Source organism: Alligator sinensis, unplaced genomic scaffold (genome assembly GCF_000455745.1).
Source record: "Alligator sinensis unplaced genomic scaffold, ASM45574v1 scaffold1241_1, whole genome shotgun sequence".
Taxonomy (NCBI): domain Eukaryota; kingdom Metazoa; phylum Chordata; order Crocodylia; family Alligatoridae; genus Alligator; species Alligator sinensis.
This window is the reverse complement of record NW_005842202.1, coordinates 405,234-425,506: the sequence shown is the minus strand read 5'-3', so window position 1 is coordinate 425,506 and position 20,273 is coordinate 405,234. Positions and strand designations below refer to the sequence as shown.

The 20,273-nt window shown below is 45.9% G+C and overlaps 1 protein-coding gene across 1 annotated transcript in view; it reads right to left on the bottom strand.

Annotated features, from left to right (window-relative positions):
- SIK2 (salt inducible kinase 2) overlaps positions 1–20,273 on the bottom strand; it is a 90,821-nt gene that overhangs the window by 29,630 nt on the left and 40,918 nt on the right. Inside the window, exons 4-6 of the mRNA XM_025207632.1 lie at positions 15,673–15,834; positions 11,059–11,068; positions 291–308 (exon numbers count right to left, since the gene is read on the bottom strand). Of these exons, the coding sequence (XP_025063417.1) occupies positions 291–308; positions 11,059–11,068; positions 15,673–15,834 (190 nt within the window). The remainder of the gene's footprint in view (positions 1–290; positions 309–11,058; positions 11,069–15,672; positions 15,835–20,273) is intronic.

The following is a 20,273-nucleotide window of genomic DNA, read 5'->3' as shown; positions in this document are numbered from 1 at the left end:
TAGGGAAACAAATGTATATAAATCAGAGGTTACTTTTAACTCTGGCACATTTTAAACCACCATCCATCAATGCCCTGGTGCTGATTTGCCCAGACTCTGAAGGTTGACTTTCTTTCATAGAAGGCTCTATTTGAAATGCTCTCACTGCAGCTCCTGCCAGATATGCTCCCTGTTCACCTCAATGTGTGCAAGATGCTAAACCTTACAGCTACTGCGACACGGACAACCCCCTGATGAAACCTCCTCCAAGCCTCTCTGGAAATACAACTTCTACTATTTGAGCACATTCGGATTTGTAAAAACAACCACTAACAACATGAGGGAGTTGCAGTTTTTGCATGCTCGGTGGATGTACTCCCTGAGAGCTCACCTATGGAGACTCAGGGCCGGCCCTGTGATTTCCTGGTCTTTCCCCAGGCTCTCATTAAGCCCTAGGCACACCCTGGGTACATGACAAATATTGACAGCGATGGCATCAATGTTGGGGGTGGGGAGAAGGAACTGCCAAAAGCAGCAAGTCTGGGAAATGCACCGTCCTAGGAAAGAAGCCGATCTGCCTAGGACCCGTTGGTGCTAAAGGGAGCTCTGCAACGGGTGAGGAAAGAATTCAAATGTAATCATTACAATGCTACAAAAGATTCCAGGTTCTACATCATCTCCTGCTGCTCCCTTTCAGCACGTGGAGTTTTAAAAGAAGGGAGAAATGTGATAGTAAAGTAATGGAAAACAAACTGAGAAGCACCTCTAGCAAGCAGGAAGGCTGACTATAATATTGTTTTTATTACAGGGGTCCCCTTGAGCCAGACACTGAACATGCACAGAGTAAGTGGCAGTCCCTGCTTCCAAGGGTTCACCGTCCAGCGGAGGGGAAGTGCCCCGGCTGAGTACACACAGCAGTAGCTAGGACACAGAAGTCCTGCTCTACGGCTCTCCAAGGACACAGGCTTAACTGACTTCCTCAAATCCCTGCTGGGCACTGGAAGTAAATGAATGGGCAAAAACGCTGGCATTTCTCTCTGTGATCTTTCTCGGCAGCACATAACCCCTAGTCTAACAGGAAGCACAGAAACATCCTGGGCAGTCCCTAAGGCACTGGTGTTGCTTTCAGGCTCTGATGCCAATCTGGACTTTGAGGATGTCCCTAGAAAGTTGCTTTTGCATGGTTGTTAACTTAGAGCTTAGCAGAGCAGTTGTGTGCCATCAGCTTATCTATACCGATATCGTCGGGGACATCCGGATCCTCATCTGGATTACTCACTGACATCCAAGGCAGGGCTGCAGGGATAAAGTGCACCTGTTCTCAGAGACACACAAAGCAAAGCTACCACACATGGGGGGGGGTGCCAACTCTGGGTTCTGCTGTGGCTCTCTTCCCTTCCACACCTGGTTCCCTGCTCTGCCCCTAAACTTCTGCATCGCCCTGCTCTGATCTACTGCTCAGTTCCTCTGCCTTCCTGCCACCGTTCTTGCTCTCTTCCATTTGCAATTCTTACATACACCTGGGCTTTCTCCTCAATATTTGCCCCTGCCTGAATGCATTCAGATTTTGCTTCTGAACACTCTCGGTTCCACAAACCTACTCAGTGCTGAACCACGCAGTGCTGTTAATTAGATATTAATACATTTTTTAAAAACAGGTTGCAGCACTGTGTTTATATCAATGCATCTGCTCACTCTTTGCTGCTCCACTGTTTTGCCTTTGCCTTCTATGGGGCCAGGATGTCTCCCTTAGGTGCTTGGCGCGTCAAGGGTCTGAACTGTTTAGCCTCCCTAACAGGGCCACAGACAGTCTTGCCTATTACCTAAAGGCAAAAAACACTGCTAATACTCAGAGAGGCAGAAGAAAACACTCACTGAGATGAAAGAGGTGCTTGGGTGGAACCAGATGTATTCTTCCCTTTAAACCCTTCAAGCCCCAGATTTAACTTTTTCAAACTAATTAGCTGCATTTATTTCCTGGGTCAGGCTGCATTACAGGCCATGCACAGTCTATGCCTCACAAACTCCCGTGCTTTGCAGAGGGAAGGTGAAGTTACACATTATACTTAGATCATAGTAAGGACACTTAAAACTTGAGCATCTGCACGTTGAAGCTCATTAACTTGTGCTACATGCTTTCTGAGCATCTCTAGGTTCTGCAACTTCAGGTAAGGGTTAACTTTGTGCTACCCAGCTTGCATTAGGGTAACTTTGGTCTGCTCCACAGACATAAAACAAGCAATTTGCAGTCCTCCAGCATCCCAGCGAGTGCCCGCCCTGCTCTGTGGATGAATTTCCCACCCCCCTTGAAAATTACTGCCTAGACAGGGCCTTGCCAGTGCCAGGAAGCGGGGATGCAGTGGCAGGAATGGAGCTGGGAGGCAGAGGCATGGCAGTGCCTTCTCTCTGCAAACCTCCGCATCTCTGTCCTGGGGTGGGGGGAGATGGCTGTGTTGCAGGGAGCCCGCCAACGACCCCTGCCAACCCAGAACCAGCCCCCAGTTTTCCTCAGAGGGGGCTGCGTCTTTCACTTGGAACTGGGCAAATGCCACGGAAAAGTTCACTTAACCTCAGTTACTTGTGCCTCCCCATGCCCCCCTCCCCAGCCCAGAGCAGGGATGGAGCCCAGACACCCTGGCTCCTAGCTACACCCCTGCACACCAGCCTTCTTGGGGCAAGTCAGAGCAGTGCATGCAAGAAAAGGTATTAACCTTAACACGTGACTGCTCACAGCACGTTCCAACTTTAACTCGGCTTCATATTCCACAGTTCGCATGGTCCAAGTGTAAAGTGCATCTTCACCTGAATATCATTTGTGCTCAGCATCAGCCTATCTCTGGGTTAGCTGCTTCTCTAAGCGGGGACCTGCCAGCTTTTCTACAGAATAACAAAGTTGTCCTGTATGAGCTTGTAGCTTGTGATTTTTTCAGATGGTAATGCTTTACTCTCCTAACTAGCTGAGCTCCTAACATGTCACTGTTCTCTGGTGCGACTTGGGGGATCTTGTGAAAGTCAAGAGTGTTGATATACAGTAATCAGGCTGCTGATTTAGCCCTATCAACCACTGAATACCTCATAGGCATGTGAATACCATGTGGCACTGATCAGCAGATAGTTGTGCTGATAAACACTGTGATTAGTAGACATTGTACAGGCACCACTGATACTGCTTCATTTTGCTCTATTTGTGTACCCTGTATTACAGCTGCAAAGGACTCAGACCTTGCCGCACATGACGTGTGCTACAAAAGGAAAGAGCCTCAAAGTTGCAATCAAAGCAACGCTGGGTTATTTTAATTAAAGGAAAATGCAATCTAACCCTCAACAAAAAGGAACCAAAGGGCTAGGTAAAACTAACCTGTCCTGGCTCTGGAGTGCCACATACCCAGAGCTGGAATCAAGCTTTATTATCCATTTACACTCATGGTGGGTGACCTTCCTTAACAAAAGGCTACAACTTCTCGTTTTTCACTGCCTCGTCGGGCTGTGCTCTGTTAATCGGTGGTGCTCTCTTTAATTAAACGCTCCAGAGCCAGGCGCTGATGGAATGAAGTCTTGGCCAGCAGGATCCTTTAAGACGTAGGTGGTCTCAAGCCTTTTCCCAGCATGAACTACAGTACGTCCTAATAGGGAGACTGGCTCCCCTCTCATTTGCAACTGCATAGCACCAGCATGGATCTATAGCAACTGCTTATGTGAAAAGTAATAGCAGGAAAATATTCCGTGCAGTTTTAGCTGTCTTTAATGAAATGTGCTAGCTAGGAACAAAGGAGAGCTGGTGTCATGCTGCCAGTTGAGCCTACAGGCCACAGCATGGAAATCTTTGCAGTAGAAAATATATGGTTTGAGGCAATGCAAACTTTCAGTCAATACCCAACCCAATAAGCAGGCTATTCAATGGGGACTCAGCCCACAAGCTGACTTTCTAATAGGACCCCGTTCCATGGCCCATCTGGGTTCAGACAGAAAAGTGGAACTGGTAGGTCAGTCACATTGCAGAAACACCAGCCATGTCATTCCTTCCTTGCTTCACCCCACTCTTTTTTCCAAGGCTCCTGCTAACCCTGTGGGCTCCGGACACAGAGACACGACGTGAACCTCTAAACTGACCTCACCCATTGCCACATGATGTTTAAGATGACTGCACCTGCTATAGCTGAGTCTTCCTTCCATAGACCTCAGAGCAGTTAGTATGGCACTTGCCTATCCTATAGGGATGTTATGATGTTAAGTATTAGCCCCATTATACAGGAGAGGAGACTGGGACAAGGAGGCAAACTGACTCGCCCAAGGTCACACATTCAGTCAGTGGCAGAGCATCTCAAGCAGCCAGCAGAAGCCAGCAAGGGTCTGCCCCGAACCCTTGTGGGGACGTTCCCAAGCACAGCACCCAGCAATACGAACAGGCGCTCTGCTCCGCCTCCCTCACACGTACGCAGCATTTCATTAAGAGCGGTGTGACCTCTCTGTCCCCCGCCCCGATCCACACAATGTGCTCTGGGAACACTGCAGCGATGACTCCAAAACACGAGGACCAAAGGGGAACTACCCAACTCCTGCTTCCTTTTAAAAACACGGGCCTTTGCTCAGCTCTGACAATACGGTCCAACAGTCCCCTTGCATTTATCAGTTCCACGCACCTGACAAACTGCCTTCTTTTACATAACCTAGCCAGCCGGCAAAGAGAGAGAGAGAGAGAGACATTATAGGGATGTCTCAATGTGCTGTCATGATAAGACCAACTATGGTTGGCAGGGCCTTTGAGGCTGGCTCGTGGGAAGCTAGATACAGGAACGAATCCTCAGCAGCAGCAAGGAAGGCAGCTCCACGTGACCTTTCCACCTCCCTGAAATAGCACCACGCCTAAACCAAACTCTGACCTCGGGGCCTGAAGGGTAGGACAGCTCATCTCGCAGGGGTGCAGGTTAGAGATGGGCTCTGCTGTCACTCGGGCTGGAGCCCTGCCACCTTGCACATGCTAAATCTTTCCATGCTGACAGTCCTCCAAAGCCACCCTCACAAATCCCCGGGATGGGCAGACAAGTTATCTGCTACGGACACAGCAGACTGGAAAAGTCCCCTCGAATGTTTCAGCACTTGGAGTCAGAGGATGTGCCCCCAGGTCCTCATCGGCATGTGGAGATAAAACACTGAAGACCCAGGGCCTGTTCCCACCTTCAGGGTGGCCCGAACCGTGTGAACAACTGCTCGGTTAACTTTGCAGCGCGGACATAGCTTTGCAGAACATCCCCGCTCTTCAATTTGCGGCTGGAGACTTAGCAACCCCATATCACAGCCACCAGGAAGTCATTACGTAGGTGTGAAATTTGCCTAAGCAGGCTACAGCACCAAGATGAGGCACAATCCTGACATGATAATTATTGCAGCACCAGCTATATTTTTAAAAGACAGGAAAGTCTCAGAGAGGATTATTCCTCTGTGAAAAACACCTGCAAAGGCTCTGCTCTTGAACACCACGCGCTTAACATGTTTAAAAAAATATTTCAGCCCTAGGAGATGTCCATGTGGTGGCTTGTGTTAATGATAACCGAAAAACAGAGCCATCCCGGCACAGCAGTCAAGCTTCCCCCATTCCTAACTTATGGTACCCAACATATATCCTCTGATAGCCAGACGCAGACAGATAAAAGGCAGATCCAGGGGAAGCATGAACAGGTGGTGTTCATGAACGAGTCGTCTGTGTGCATTGTACCCTACGGTCCCCGTCACTGGGATGCTCTCCTTTCATTAAGGTCAGTCCCCACTTCCTTCTTTCAGATCCACTCCCTACTATATGCCTCCAAACAGTTACCCATTTAACACTGGATAAGTCCAAGCAATAGTTGAGGGTTAGCAAATTTTATTTGAGAGGGGAGAAAGATATGCATCCCAAATGCTTTTGTGACATTGCTCAGCTCTTCAGATCACTAGCTTTTCAGAAGAGGATATCTTCATTCTGGAAAGCCCCAACACATATTCAGTAATAACAATACAAATAGTATGAATACACCTATTTCTGTAGTAACATACCAATTCTCCTCCAAAAACCTGAAGTCTCTGCAATGCTCCACTTGCCAAGGAAGCAGCAGACTCATTCACCGTTCTTCAGAAGGCTCAAGGCGACAGGGCCCTTGCTCTTTGTTGGTATAGTTGTTTCTTAAAAGCTTGCATTTAGATGAATACTACTCTGCTTTAGGTATACTACTACTTTAGGAATACTACTACTCCTGCAGACTCGCTGCATGAGACTGATGGCATTCCTCATAGAGCAGAGCTGCAGGTACAGAAGTGGTGTCTGAGCTACTAACGTGATCTCAGTGAATTATAGGGATCTGAAACCCGGGGGGAGGGAGTGGAAGGATTTCACTACAAGATGGTTGGAGCCTTGAGATCTAAATGGAGTGCCCTTGAGGAGACTGCAAAGGGTCGGGTGCAAGTGAAATGGGAACTGCGACCTGCAGCACGAACTGCCTGGGTTACAGATGAAAAGGAACATCTTGTAAGGCTAGAGATTAGCACCGTGGAGTCTCCTTCACTTGACATCCCCGAATCAAAATAAGACAGCTTTCTGAAAAGGTAGTCTAGAGCCAACACAAAACGACTGGGCTCAGTGCAGCAATTCCTGGGTCATGTAATGGTCCTTGCAGTCCGTAAACTCTGTGCAACTATGGGAGGTTTTGCTTTTTCTTTCTGTCAGTCATCTCTGTGACAACCATTAACACAGGATATTCAAAGGGACAGCTATCTGTGCAGGACTAGGGAAATTACTGCCAGACTTTTTTGGATATAAATTGTGCGTGTGACTTAGTTGCTCCACTTACTTTTGTACCACAGCCCACTTAGTATGAAGGGGTTTATTTCTTTCCAGAGATGAAGGAATGAACAGTGTACTGACTAAGTTATACAGACATCTGGGCTGGTACAAATTGGCTATCAAGGACTGGCAAGGTGTGAATGTCTTGAAGACACTCTGAAGAACACCGACTGCTGTCCAAGCGGGGCTTGTTAAATGTGGACGGCCTGTCTGATCACAAGCCCTCCCCACTCTGAACTGGGAGGGCAGCACCGGGACTGGGACAAGGACTGAGGTGCTCAGAGGGGACGGGAGTCCTTCTGTCTCAGAGGATGGGGTGATTTAGCCTGGGAAGGCCAAGTAGGGCTAGGCAGGTTTGCTACCAGAAGGTAATTTTCCTTCCATACCAGAGCAGAGAGGCCCACATCACCCAAGAAGAAGCTGGCACCGTAGAGGAGAGATGTGCACTTAGGCTTCGCTTTACTGCACCAGCCCCATGACCTGAAAAACTGTCCCAGTCAGCTAATGAGTCGTGTTTTCTCCAGAAAGGCTGTCCCGTGTTACGAAGAACATCTGATGGAGTGGATGTTTGCACCGGGGCTCGAGCTCATTTAGACGGGCAGAAGAGGTCACGCTGGAAAACAGGAGGTGCTGAAGCCAGATGCCACGTCTCAGAGAAGCAGTCATGAGGCTCCACTCAAGCGCACCGGAGGGGAGCGATCGCAAAGAAGGGAAACCTTCAGAAACACTGCAAAGAGGTCAGGGGCAGAGCACACCCTCGGGATCCGGGACAATACTGTGCTCAGGAAACATGGAGGAAGCCAGGCAAGCTGGCCAGACAAGGCACCCTGCTTCTGTGGTCCATCCTCATCCTCCGAACGGACAGAGTCAAGACCAGCTCAGGTCCTGTCGCAGAGTGGAAAGCACACGGTTACCCTTCCTCTGATCCCTACATCCAACACAAGTCATGATAAAATGGCAAAGAAAATCCCTTAAAATGAAAAACAAGCAAACAAAAAACAACCATCCCAAATCCCTCACTCCCTTTTTATCGCCTACCTTGTTCCTATCACAGCCAGACTTGTGTTGTGAAATCTTTAATTCACGTCGACACAATTTTTCTTCGCACATTACTGGCTTAGCAACCTTGACAATACTTCAGGAGACACGAGGCAATTTCTTCCCTCACAAGCATGTTGCCATCTGTGCAGGTGTCATTAAGTCTGAACTTGCCCCACAGTTATCTTGAAATTGTTAGATCGGTTGAGATTCCCTCCCCCCCGGCTTTGTTTAAATGCTGCAAAAAGATACCAGGTTGTTGCCGAGAATCGTGGCCCCGCTCAGGTCCCATCCGCGGGAAGGTCCCATCACCACATCACAAGTACGTTTGCAGAGAGGCAGAGTTTGAGTGACTACACGTTGCAGAATAAATAAGACGTGGATATTCAGTTTGCCATTTTGGGAACACGCCTGGTGCTGTCTCAGTCCCTGAAAATGGCATATTTTGAACAGCTACTGTTTCACTATACTCCGATATATTCCCTCTTCCAACTCTGGATCGTTATCAGGGTACATTGTCATAATCATAATTTTGGCCTCTCTGGTGCCAAAGGCCTCCAGACAGTGCTGAAAAATTTAAATTAGGGTTATATAACAATAGTGTTGTTCCCCACGCAGCACGCCTATATGCAGTGCCAACACATCACTCAGCACCTCCGGGTTTTTTTGATAAGGGCAGAGCCATGTAAAGACACAGGCCGTTCAAATGAAAATTTCTCTCCTGTTACTGGGGCTGCGTAAGGTGGATTTTGCACCTTCATAGTCATGGCTAAGCTGCACCACTGACACATTTCGTAAGTGTGAACGTGCAGAAGCCACTCGAGGAAGGAAGAAGGATTTATTACTATTACACAAATCTGAACAAATGAAGAATGAAGTGTGATCGGGCAGGTATTAGAAAGATTGAAAACAGACATTTTTTGTCACAATCTTTACAATCTTCTAAAAATATTTCTGTTTTGTAGCCAAAGAGTTGATGAGCTTACTTAAGATGCACCCCAAGAACAAGCAGAGGCTTAACCTGGAGAGCCTGACCCTGGCAAAGCGTTACCTTCCTGCTCCTCATTTGGCCAATGACACCGACAACTTCTGTACTGGCTCGACACCGAGATGGATGCCCTTTGACTGAGTGAAGCAGCACCAGACACCCTCTTCCACAACACAGAAGATCAGGCTGGAAGTGCTGCATCCTTCTAGCCCCAACACGGGCAGGGAGAGCAGAAGCCAGTCTGCGCCACCTCCTCCCCCTGCCCTTTGCTCCTACTTTCACCTGCTCCAGCGTGTTGCTACCGACTGGTCTGTCCTCCCTCCTAGAGGCTGTTCCTGAGGTTTGCCCTCTTCTCCTCCCACCGGTTGGTTTCCGTTTCATAGGTTTTGTGGGAGACTGTGGCTGGTGTCTGGAGCATTTGCCCCATACATGTTCAAACACTTCCTTCCTTCCGTGTTTTATCATTATCCTACGATTCGGCTGCTTCCCTTTTCTAAGAGGAGCACTGACATCTTTCTGGATGTAAAGGAAAGGTTGAAAAATGACATGCCTTGGCAATAAAGATAACAGCCAAAGCCAGATACCTATTAATTCAAAAATGGACATTTTCATGTACCATGACTCTCAGATACTTAGGGATACATATGCCTGCAAATTGCACCAATCTTTACAAATCCAATTACATCCCACTGTTGGACAAAATGATTACCCATGCAGGGAGTTCAACATCGGTCGTTAGGCTCTATCACTGTAATGAAATGTTGCTCCTTGGTTTCCTTAATTTTCCCATACTTGCTTCTTCCGCTTGCGTAAAACAATTTTATTTTTTTTTTAAGGACTCACATTTTTAACAGTGATATTGTATTTGGAATAAAAAAAAGACTTTGATGGGGTGCAGCATGCGTTCCTGTATTTGAGGTGCCTAACTGGGCTTCTTTGCTGTTTTCTTGTTTTATTTTTATTTTGATTAGTTTGCTTTGTTAAAAAGGGTTAGTTGTCAACACTAACTAGACCTTCCCCCAACCCCAACGTCTATGTTCTTGTTCTGAAATTGCAAACTTCATCCGGATGAAAGGCGTTCCTTTTAACGTACTAGAAACTTTATTCATCATTTCTCATTCCAAATCTATCAATCGGATTTGAAGAACACTAACATTAAAGAGCAAAGCACGTCCCAGTCTTCATAGGGCACGTCCCAGTCTAAGTATTTTGAAGATCTGCATCTGGACTTGCTATCTGAGGGCTGCTGTCTTCATTGGAGCATCTGCACTTTAAAAATACGATCATTTATGGCCCTGTGTTTGGTTGAACAAACTGTAGTTTTTGCAGTCTACAAATATTGGCTGTAGGGTTCTTAGCGTTTTGTTTCTCCACCTTTTTACTCCTTTCAAAAAAATCATGAATCTCCAAGAGGTAATTTTGCAATTACATAATTTAAATGATTCTCTTTCCTTTTTTCTTTTTTTTTCCTTTTAAAATCGAGGTTTCAAGCTGGTTCTCGAGCTGAGAAATGGAAGCTATTTCCCAGGGGTGAGAGAACCACTGTAATTTATGCTGTGCACCCAACAATGAGGTGGTCTCTAATTTGTACCTTTAAAAAAAATTCCTCTTGCAGAAGAGCAAATGGCTTCAGGGTTAAATTAATCCACTTTTCTAAAATTACCAACTAGATTCAACCTACCTGGCTTCGTGGAGACACACGGATCTTTTGTTATTATGGTAATATGAGTAAGGGAGATAATTGTGAGGAGAGAGGGACTGATAAAGGAAAGGTATGAGTGTGGTAGAAACAAACCTGACCCACTTCATGAACTGAATGCTGATCAGCCAGTTCTGACGTCAATGCATATTTTACTGTCCACCAGCAAGACGAGCCGGCAGTGCGCCCTGCTTCAAAATAGCAGCCGCTCCTACCTGCTCTGGTTCGAACACAATAGGGCTGCAGTCGAGCTGGTGTGATTTCTCTAAATGGCACCTATATCATCTCTACATCCGAGCTCTGCTGGGTTGGAAGCGCGCGCACACCTTCCAGCGATATCACGCCTAGTTCACAGCTGTACTTATTTTTCACGGGCTTCTTGAGAAGCAAAGATTTCCTTTGGTGAAGCCCGATCTGAACTCCGCAGATCCATCAGAAACCAACTACTATAACAAACAAAACAAAATACAGCTCATTTTCTCAGGCAACAGCTCTGAAAAGAGCCACCGGGATTTGTCTTGTTAATGCTAAAAATAATACAACATAAAATCTGAAGGAGTCTGCAGATCAAAATAGTCTTTAGCCCCATCCTCCTCAGACAGAAAACTTATGTAGTCACCGTGAGATCTTGTGTTTAGGATACAATTTGTGGGTGGACGCATGTGCTTTCAAAACAATTTCTGGAGGATAAGAGCCTACTAAAACAGCCTACTACAATTGCCTTGGGATCTCTGTTCTGCCTAAAAATTACACTTTAATTGCTTTAAAGATAGACCCCCTCCCCATTACAAAAAAAATTACCCTGGATCAACTCTCATCCTGCTCTGCCTAAGAAGCAAAGGTGATAATCTCACAAGTCCTTCAGCACGCACTCTCAGGAACAATTCCTTTGGATCCGAGTTTATTCACTAGTGAGCTGAAATGCATAAGGCAATTTTATGCGTATTCCTGCACTTGACTGAGAACCAGTCTGCTACTAAAGTAGTAAAAGCTTCGATTTTATGCATATTTCTGCACTTGACTGAGAAGCAGTCTGCTTCTAAAAAAGTACAAGCTTCAGAATAAAAGCCCTCGGACAGAGAAGCAGACTCGCCAGCCAGCAACATTAGGAAGCTGGGTATGATGCACGGCGGGGCACCTGCTTCTCTGCTCCTCCACGGCAGAACTGAAAGCCTGTTCGGATTCGACAGGTGGCTGACGCGATCAGCAGAGGGAAGGCCTGACACTGACTTTTCAGTTTGGATCTCACCTGGATTCTGTTTTGCACCAACATTGCAGAACTTCCCCGCACGCTTGTTAATCGCTTCAATTTGCTGCTTATAAAGAAACGTATGTTTATGAAGGAGCAGATCTAACAATTGGAGGTGGGAGCCTGGCTACCTTTGCTCGTCCGCAACTTGGTGAATGAACACCACTGCCAGCTGCATCCATCAGAAGCCAAGTGAACTACCAGGAAAGGAAGATGGGGACAAGGACCTTTGTGCTACCAGATAACCAGACAGCGACAGGTAAAGCAGCAGATAAAATCTACCACCCATGGCTGCAGAAAGCGACACAGCTGCTTAGGCACCAATCACTGCACTGTTTCTGGAAGCTGTGACCTTCATTTGATGAGCTATCACCCGAGCTGGACAAAGGGACCCTCCTGGGTCTGACCGAGCTGCAAGCAAGAATCACAGCCTATAAATTAACGTGGAGAACGGAGCTCGCAGCCAGCGTGGCTACTTACACAGAGGCCAGCACAGCAACTAACATTTGTGCAGAACAGTAATATCGCTACAGAAGTGGAGAGATAATGAAATTAGCTCGAACTTTACCACTTAGCCTTGCTTTTGATTTATTTCTGAATCCTGGAGAACGTGCGCTTTGAAATTCCCTGCGACAGAACAGCTCGTGTTACTAACCTCTCTTTGGCTAACAGGTCCCCCGGGACGCCTTTGAAACAGTACTTTTGTGAACCTTTGTTGTGTTTGTGCTGGAATGCACAGGGAAGCAGGGAACCGGGCTCCCTGCTGTGCTAGGGACATTCATGAAAGGGAGACCTTCTGTGAATGCAGCACAGCTTCAAGGCAGTCGAGGCCCCCCGAGAAGGAAATCTGAAAAACAATCCCTGGCTGAACGTGGCAAGTGATAGTACAGAAAGCTGCCATAAAGAAAGGAAAATGAAGAGGGACAGAAAGAGATGGCAGGGTGGTGATGGATGGCTGAATGGGAGAGGGAGGGAAAGATCAAAGGAACAGCAGGCCGAGATCCTCCCGTAACTGGTTCAGTCACCGGTAAGAAGCAGGGCCTAGGTTTCTGCAGTTCCAAATGGCAGGACCTGCCAACAGGCATGCTCCAAAATTACTTTCCCTCTAAAAGGAATCACAAGTCACAGTCACAAAACCTGAGCTTTTAGGTCTGCAAACAAAACCTTCCAAAACGTGACCCAACTGTGTAAACCCAATGGTCATGACAAGTCTAGTTCAAAGTGTCAGAAACAACCCATCTCCCACCTCCGCTAGCAGGGATTCAGCTGGGTGATGCTGGAGCAAAGCGGAGAGAAAGAACAGCCTAAAATACCGAGCATCTATTCGGAGGCTTGTCACTGACCGCTCTCGGAGAATCCTGTCAGCCGCTCCATTAATTTTTATGGAGGAATGAGCCAAACTGATTCTCTACACCGTTAACTGTTTCACACTGGAGAATTAATTGTGACATCCAGCTAACGGACCTCTCTCATAACCCCCATCTGCCTGCCTCACTTTTCAGTTGATCAAAAGTCCATATTGTGCCCCATATCAAAACTGCACCTTTCCTGCAGCATTACTGAAAAATCTTCCTTCACCTCCGGACCACTTCAATAACTATACGTGCGCACTACAAAACACTGCAAAATACAGAAACCTGAACATTTAGGAGTAGCATAAAATAAACAGCGCTTGATTTCAAAGCAAATGACACAAGGGCTAATGTGAGGACTCTGCTATTAGTTTTTATATTACGTTAAATTTGTATAATTTATCTGCAGCTGCTGCAGACGTTCCATCCGGATGCACTATAATGTTGCAGAAGCCAGGGGTCTTGCCACGAGGCGTACTGGATAAGATGATTCATTGTCACTTTGCTCCCAGGTTCACAGCATTTGTTCTTCACACCATTTCTTGTACCAAAAATGTCACCCACTATGTCCACTAGTTTGATGTCCCTTCCAGTGTGGAACAGGCTCTGTAACCACCATCTAACTGAAATTAAAACACACCACTTTCCCTTCCTTTTTGTTTGCATGTTACCCAACTGTTCTGCATATTTTTAATCTACAAAGGAAAAAAAAAATCAGGAATGTTCCAACAAAAAGGAAGCAGAGATCACAATGAAGGAATGAAAGATCCAGGAGTTGGAGATGTGATCCGTACAGAAGGTGAGATGACACAGGCCTTGCTGAAAATTCCCCGGCTTGGGTCCAGCAGCCTATACCATAAGAAACCTCAGTCAAGAGCACTCAATCAGGGGCTGTGGTACCCTGTCATGCCTTGAGATCCTCTCAAGGGTGACCAGGGGTGCAACACAATGTTAGGTATACAAATGGGGTGCACAAGATAAACCCAGAGATTTCAAGCAGGAATCCATAGCATCAAAATGTTCTGACCTGTTGTGGTTCCCGAGTTCCTTCCGAGTTGTTTGCAACATAAGAATTGCTCTGTTATTTTTCCGTAGTCAAAAAATGAGCAAAAACTCAGAGCTGGCATTTTCTGAGGGGTGCCTTGAATCTACCAAACCTGCGAACCATTGCTCTGAAGGATCTTTCCTTCTGTCTCCTGTTCTGAATGGAGTTCTTTATGTTGTGCTCCCTCCTTTAAAAAGTGCAACGCATTAAAAAAGGAGCTGGTTCCTTTTTCCGTTTTTGGAATAAAGGAGGCTTGAGAGGTTTTAGGGGATTTTCCTGGCTGTGTTTTTACCCTCGAAATAGCAGGGATGTCAAGTCTGGTCTTCCCTGGCTTTGCTGCAGGATCTTACTGGGAGTGTCAACACCTGAATTAGAGGAGGAGGGGCTGGACTCTAATAAAGGGACTCCTTCACCCAAAATGCTGATTAGCGAGTCACTGAAGCTAAACAAGCGATTAATCAAAAAAATAAAAGGCAGTTGGGTTAAAAACCACTTTCCTTCCAAGTTCTTCAGCTTTCAGTCTTTTATAGTGCTTGTGAAGTTAACATTTCACTCTTTCATATGAAAACAAACAGAACACCACTGACCCTTTCTGGTTCCCATCAAGATGCCTTCTTTACATAATCAAACCAAAAGGAACCCACTTCCAATTCAAACCTGCTGTGGATCACCTGTAAAAACCCTTAGCTGCAGCTTTACCCTTCTCGAAAACACTGGACGTCAAAATGCATTTTGATCTTACCCCTGGAATCACGGCAATGCCTTTCAGTCCATTGCTGGAAAGCCAGGTAGGAAGCCCAACAATAAAGGGATGTGATCATGATTTATACCTCAGAAGAGTTTATCTCTGTGGCTTTCTCTGCCATCTGAGAGTCTATTTGCACTTCCTTGTCAGAACCGGCACATTCACGTCATTGCAAACCGGCTCCTTCCCTGGTCCCAGACTACTACCGATGACAAAAGTTCAATGGCTCTCCAAGTCTGGGTGTCATCCAGCCATTCTCTATGCTACTGTCTCAGGCCTAAATCAGTATGGAAGGGTTCCTGGAATGGTAATGAGGTGACAAGCAGCAAAAATGATTCCACTGCAAACAACATCTGCTGTGTCTAAATTTATCATTAAAATGAAATCAAGCATTCTAAAAGAAATCAATAAGTTCTCATCTTGAGCCTTTTTGTTGTTGAAAGAAGTTATTTGATTAATTCGGCTTTAACCTGAACATCTGGCAGCGTTACCAAAATGTCACGACACCACAAAAATGACAACTCAGCAAATTATTTCTGTTTTCTTGCTAACAGAAAAGGAGCTAAACTTGGAATTATTTTTAGTTAAATACTCATTGCCAACCCTGCAGCGTAAACCGATTAACCATCCTGCTCGACTCTGATTTGCCATGTCCGACTTTCAGTGGACTTTTTGAGCAGCAGCAATTGGTTTGCTGGAGCAGACAAGGAATTGCTGCGCGTACCAGGAAGGTTAGACTGGGTATCAAGGGCATGCTGGGTACCTGCTATTTTGATGTTCATGTTGTTATCGAGCAGGAGATTCTCCGCCTTGAGGTCACGATGCACTATCTTCCGGCTATGACAATACTCCACCGCAGAGAGGATTTGCCAGAATTTGCGCCTGGCTTCCGATTCGCTCAAACGGCCGTGGTTGGCAAGATAATCTGTGCAAAGAAAGCAGGAATTAGTCAGGAAGACTCAGTCGTGTCTCTCAAACATGTACTGCTGGGAAAGAAAAAAGAATTTTAGTCCTGATGCCAATGATTATTCATCCCAAGCACCTCCTTGGAAGAGCAGGAGAGGAAGAACAAGCCACCATCCCATATAGCCCAAACCTCTCCTCCGTCCTTCGCTGCTGTAAGACTGGTCTACTATTTGTTACAACAGAAAACCTCCCTACAATGGGAGAACAGCTCCCAGTTTTGTGTCACCCTAGCCTTGATTCAACGTTTAGTCACCTGAAGAAGTCATTTATACTTCCTGACAAGTCTCTCTTCTCCCAGGGGTTTTAACATATGGAGCCCTGCTAGGGAAGAGACCAAATATCTGCAACAGAAGTGGCTTAACTCAGCTCTCTGCACCACTGAAATGAGGGGCAGCTTGTTCTTATAACTAATAATTGCATGAAAGTCATTCCGGTGCTAAAAGATCAATAGATCAAGAAAGTGAGGCCTATTTTGCTCCCTGAACAGACACTGCATAGGCAGTAGCAGTGAAAGCTCTCCATTAATTGTCCCAAGCAGCGGTCAGTCTCCATTGCCAATTCAATCTTTTGCCTCTTTCTTCGAAGGAAGACAATAACGGGGACCCTCATAAGGACAATTTTAGAACCGCGCCCGTTCCTCAAGCTTCGGGTTCAAACAATTAATGTCAGAGATGCGGTAATGGGGCAGGTATTGTAGTTACAGGCAACTGTGAAACAAAGATGCATATGGGAATCTAAGATGCACGGTAATAATCGGTTGTTAGTGGTGAAATTAGAAGGGATCAATGAACAAGAAATGCTACGGTGTTTGAGTTGGAAAAAACAAACAGACAGAAAAACAAGCAAAAAAAGTTGTTTTTTAGCTACACGATTAGCATCAGACCAAAAATAAATTTTTAGCACTGATGAGCTCTGAGGTTGCCTATTGTGAGCATCCCTGCTTCCTGACACAGGGCGATGCTTACTATGAGCTCAGAGGCGACATACAAAGTCTCACACCAGAACTGATTTCTCAAAACCATTTTAAAAGCTTTCTGAACCACCAAATACAGTGTGACTTCTCTCTAAATCTGCACAGATAATGCTCATCTCTTAGCTATTCAAAAATAAGTGATCTTCCATATGCCTGTATACTCCAAAAGGCTTTTTTTTTTTTTTTTTTTTTACATATTACACTGAAACGGTCTAGTTTGAGTGAACATTTTTATGTGGGATATAAAATATTCCGTGTTTCCATCCCCTATCCCTGACCCCTTCATTATGATGCACAATCATCCCAGGGTTTATTAGCACCGTACCAGGGTTATTAGCACTTGAGGTTACAGTAAAAGGAATGAAATCCAAATGGCACGGAGGGAAGCAAGTAGCTCAACAGGACATCCATTGCTTTGCTGTCACAGTGAAGCATTTGCTTATTGCAACACATTTTGAAGCTCAGCTGTTTGTCTAAATGCAGTTTCTTCAGAGAGAGGAAGGGGGAGAAAAGGATATTAACTTTATCTGGACTGAGGTTCACTGCCTAGCTGTCACATTTCCAGAGTAATTCGTTTTGCCCGTAGCGGCACCTCGAAGGTTTTCCATTCCCTGGAGAGATTTTCTGAATATAGCACAAAACCAGAGGCACTGGGGATTAACACTGGGATGCACAGAGAGTGCTTGTTCCACTTTCATTTCAGACAGCTGCCATCATGACTCGTACCCAAGCAGGCTGCTAACGGTTGGCATAATACCTGGTATAATGTTAATACGCTTCAAGTAAAACTCGCTGCTTCGTCTTTGCCAGCATCACACCAGATTGCGACTTCAGCAACATGTCAGACGCACGCTTATTCTCACGCTCAGACCTGCTGCAGAGCAACTTTGAAATAAGACATCTAACTTTCTCAGACTATTGTGTTCTCTTCTTCTCTGACTAATTCCCAGGGAGACATTTAAAGTGCCAACATGTCATTCAGGGAACGCACATATTAACACGTTAGCTCAGAAATTTTATTTCCGAAGCTTCTGGAAATGCAGGCGACGTGAGGAGCACCACTCCGTGTGCAGCCCGTTAGCCCGCAGGGCCAGACAAAGCTTGAGCAAGACCATCCTTCGCTTCCTCCTTTTTAAAGGACTGACTGCCGCCAACTACAAGGAAAAAAGGCCCCCAAACGGGCAAAAAGACCGAACCCCTTCTGCCAACCCCCAGCTGAGATAATCATTCAGGACACAGCGTGAGATCCCAGCTCACCTTGCTCCTATGGGAAAAATGAGGCAATTCAGACTACTCCTCCTATTCGTACCTGTGGAACAGCCCATGAAGACGAGGAGTACGTTTTACCAGCGAGCGCTGCTTTGATGTTTGCAACTTGGAGTCTACAGAAGCCAGGCAAAGGAACAACACAGGAATTGCTTCCTCGGCGAGCTCCCAGGATGTAAACCACTCCGAAGGAAGCAGCAAGAGAGCAGCAACTCCATTACTGGCTAGAAAAGCAGGGGTGTACATGCCACGGCATGGCTTTAAGTTCCCAACTGGTGACAGCTGTCAGTCCCGCTCCTGCAAACTGCTGACAGCTCTTTACAGCTTTGTGGTGTTGGTTAGTCAGCTCCAATAATAGCAGTCCAGCCATGGCAGCCTGGATCTGAATGTGTGGGTGCAAAATCCTGCTCTAGACAGCATTACCAGGAGCTCAGTGGCTAGTCTAGAGCTAGTCCCAAAAAGTCTGCATTAAGCAGGGAGTGACTATGGTATAAAGAATGACTATATCCACAATGATTAGTGACTCCTGTGGGTTTAGAAGACACTTGACTGTTCTCTGCTTGGATAAATTAGAGCTCACATGATGAAAAGCCATAGCTTGCGTTCTCAATCCATGATAGGTTGCTGTATTAACCTGCAACCCCTTCCATCATTTCCACTGAAAACTTTGCTCCTCATCAGGAGGTAATAAATGACGCCTTGCTAGCTGCTACACAACGTATACAATTTCCCAAATGTTGAGGATGATGGAGACAGTCTGCTGGCATTTGGCTACGGTTCCTGTGTTATGGCTGGAGGGGAAATTTAGCAGCAAAGAAAACCTTTTACATCCTCCAGGTTGCATGAGGGAGCTTAATAGACAGAGAGAACAAACACTGCCAAACATTATCCTCTGGCAGTATTTCAGAAAAAAAAAGAATTTGTAAAAAGGACAAATCTAATTTACAAGCCATCAATAACAGTTTAGCTGCTTGTTTACGATGTGACATGGATCAGAGGATCATAGCTGGCAAAGGACCATCAAGAACTGGAGACACAGTCAAGGCCAAACTCTGTTCTCAATTACTTCACTCATAAAACCACAAACATTTCCCTGAATTTAGTGGAATTATTCTGGCTGTATGTCTGTGTAAGGGGTGTTGAATTTGGCCCTCAATAAGTCAAGGGAGCCTTCAACATGAAAACTGAAAAGAAGGAAACAGCCCAAGGACAAAATATGAAGACCTGGAAGAAACCACCTGGGGCTGTAATTTAGAGAATGGCAAGCAGTCCTAAGGAAGGAGTTGTCAAATTGGGAGCAGACCAACCAACCAGTCACCAAGGTGAGGCGGAGACATTTGCAGCACCTGTGAGAGCATGGCCCCCAATTCCATGGAAAGTATGCATGAGCTTGATTAGTTCTGGACACAAGACCCGATGCAAAGCTTTAACGGAGACAGGAAACACACAAAATATATACAGAACCACAATCGGACCATTAATGTCCACGAGACATTGATCACCATATGGTCCACAGTGCAGCTGAAAATTTCGTGAAGAGAGCCTACTGGGTACAATTTTCTATTCACTTACCTTGCCTTGCAGATTAATGGTATGCATTTCCTTAATATCTTCAACATTACCCTTAAAAGTTGTCTTATTCATCAATACAAATGGGTAATGTTAGAGTGATGTTAGACTCAAGGAAGAGTGCACTGCATTCAAAAGCTTGTCTAACTTTATTGCAATCATGCAGTTGGTCCAATTAAAAAAAATCCTTCTCTCTCATACAAATTGGGGGAAAAAAATTAAGCAACTGTCTGAAGTCTCACTTCCCCCTTGCGAGTCCCCGAAGTTTCACCCACTCAAGTAACTTGCCAACTTTTTCTTAAAACAAAGGTTCCTAGCAGGTAATTTGTACCTACACCTCAGTTCAATATGAAGAGTTGGAAAAAAACAAAGTTCAGAAAGAAGGGACGATGGAGCCCAGCCCCAAGAAATGCAAGCATGGGTCACTACTATGAACAAGAGATGCCAAAAACACTGCATCAGTAAAAAGTTGGATTTAAAACTGGGGTGAAATAATGGGCAGCTCAGGACAGCTCCTCAGCCTTCAAGGCACCGCACTACGGGCTAGCACAAGGCTGGGCCCGAGGCACATCCGCGGTGCCTGGGAACAG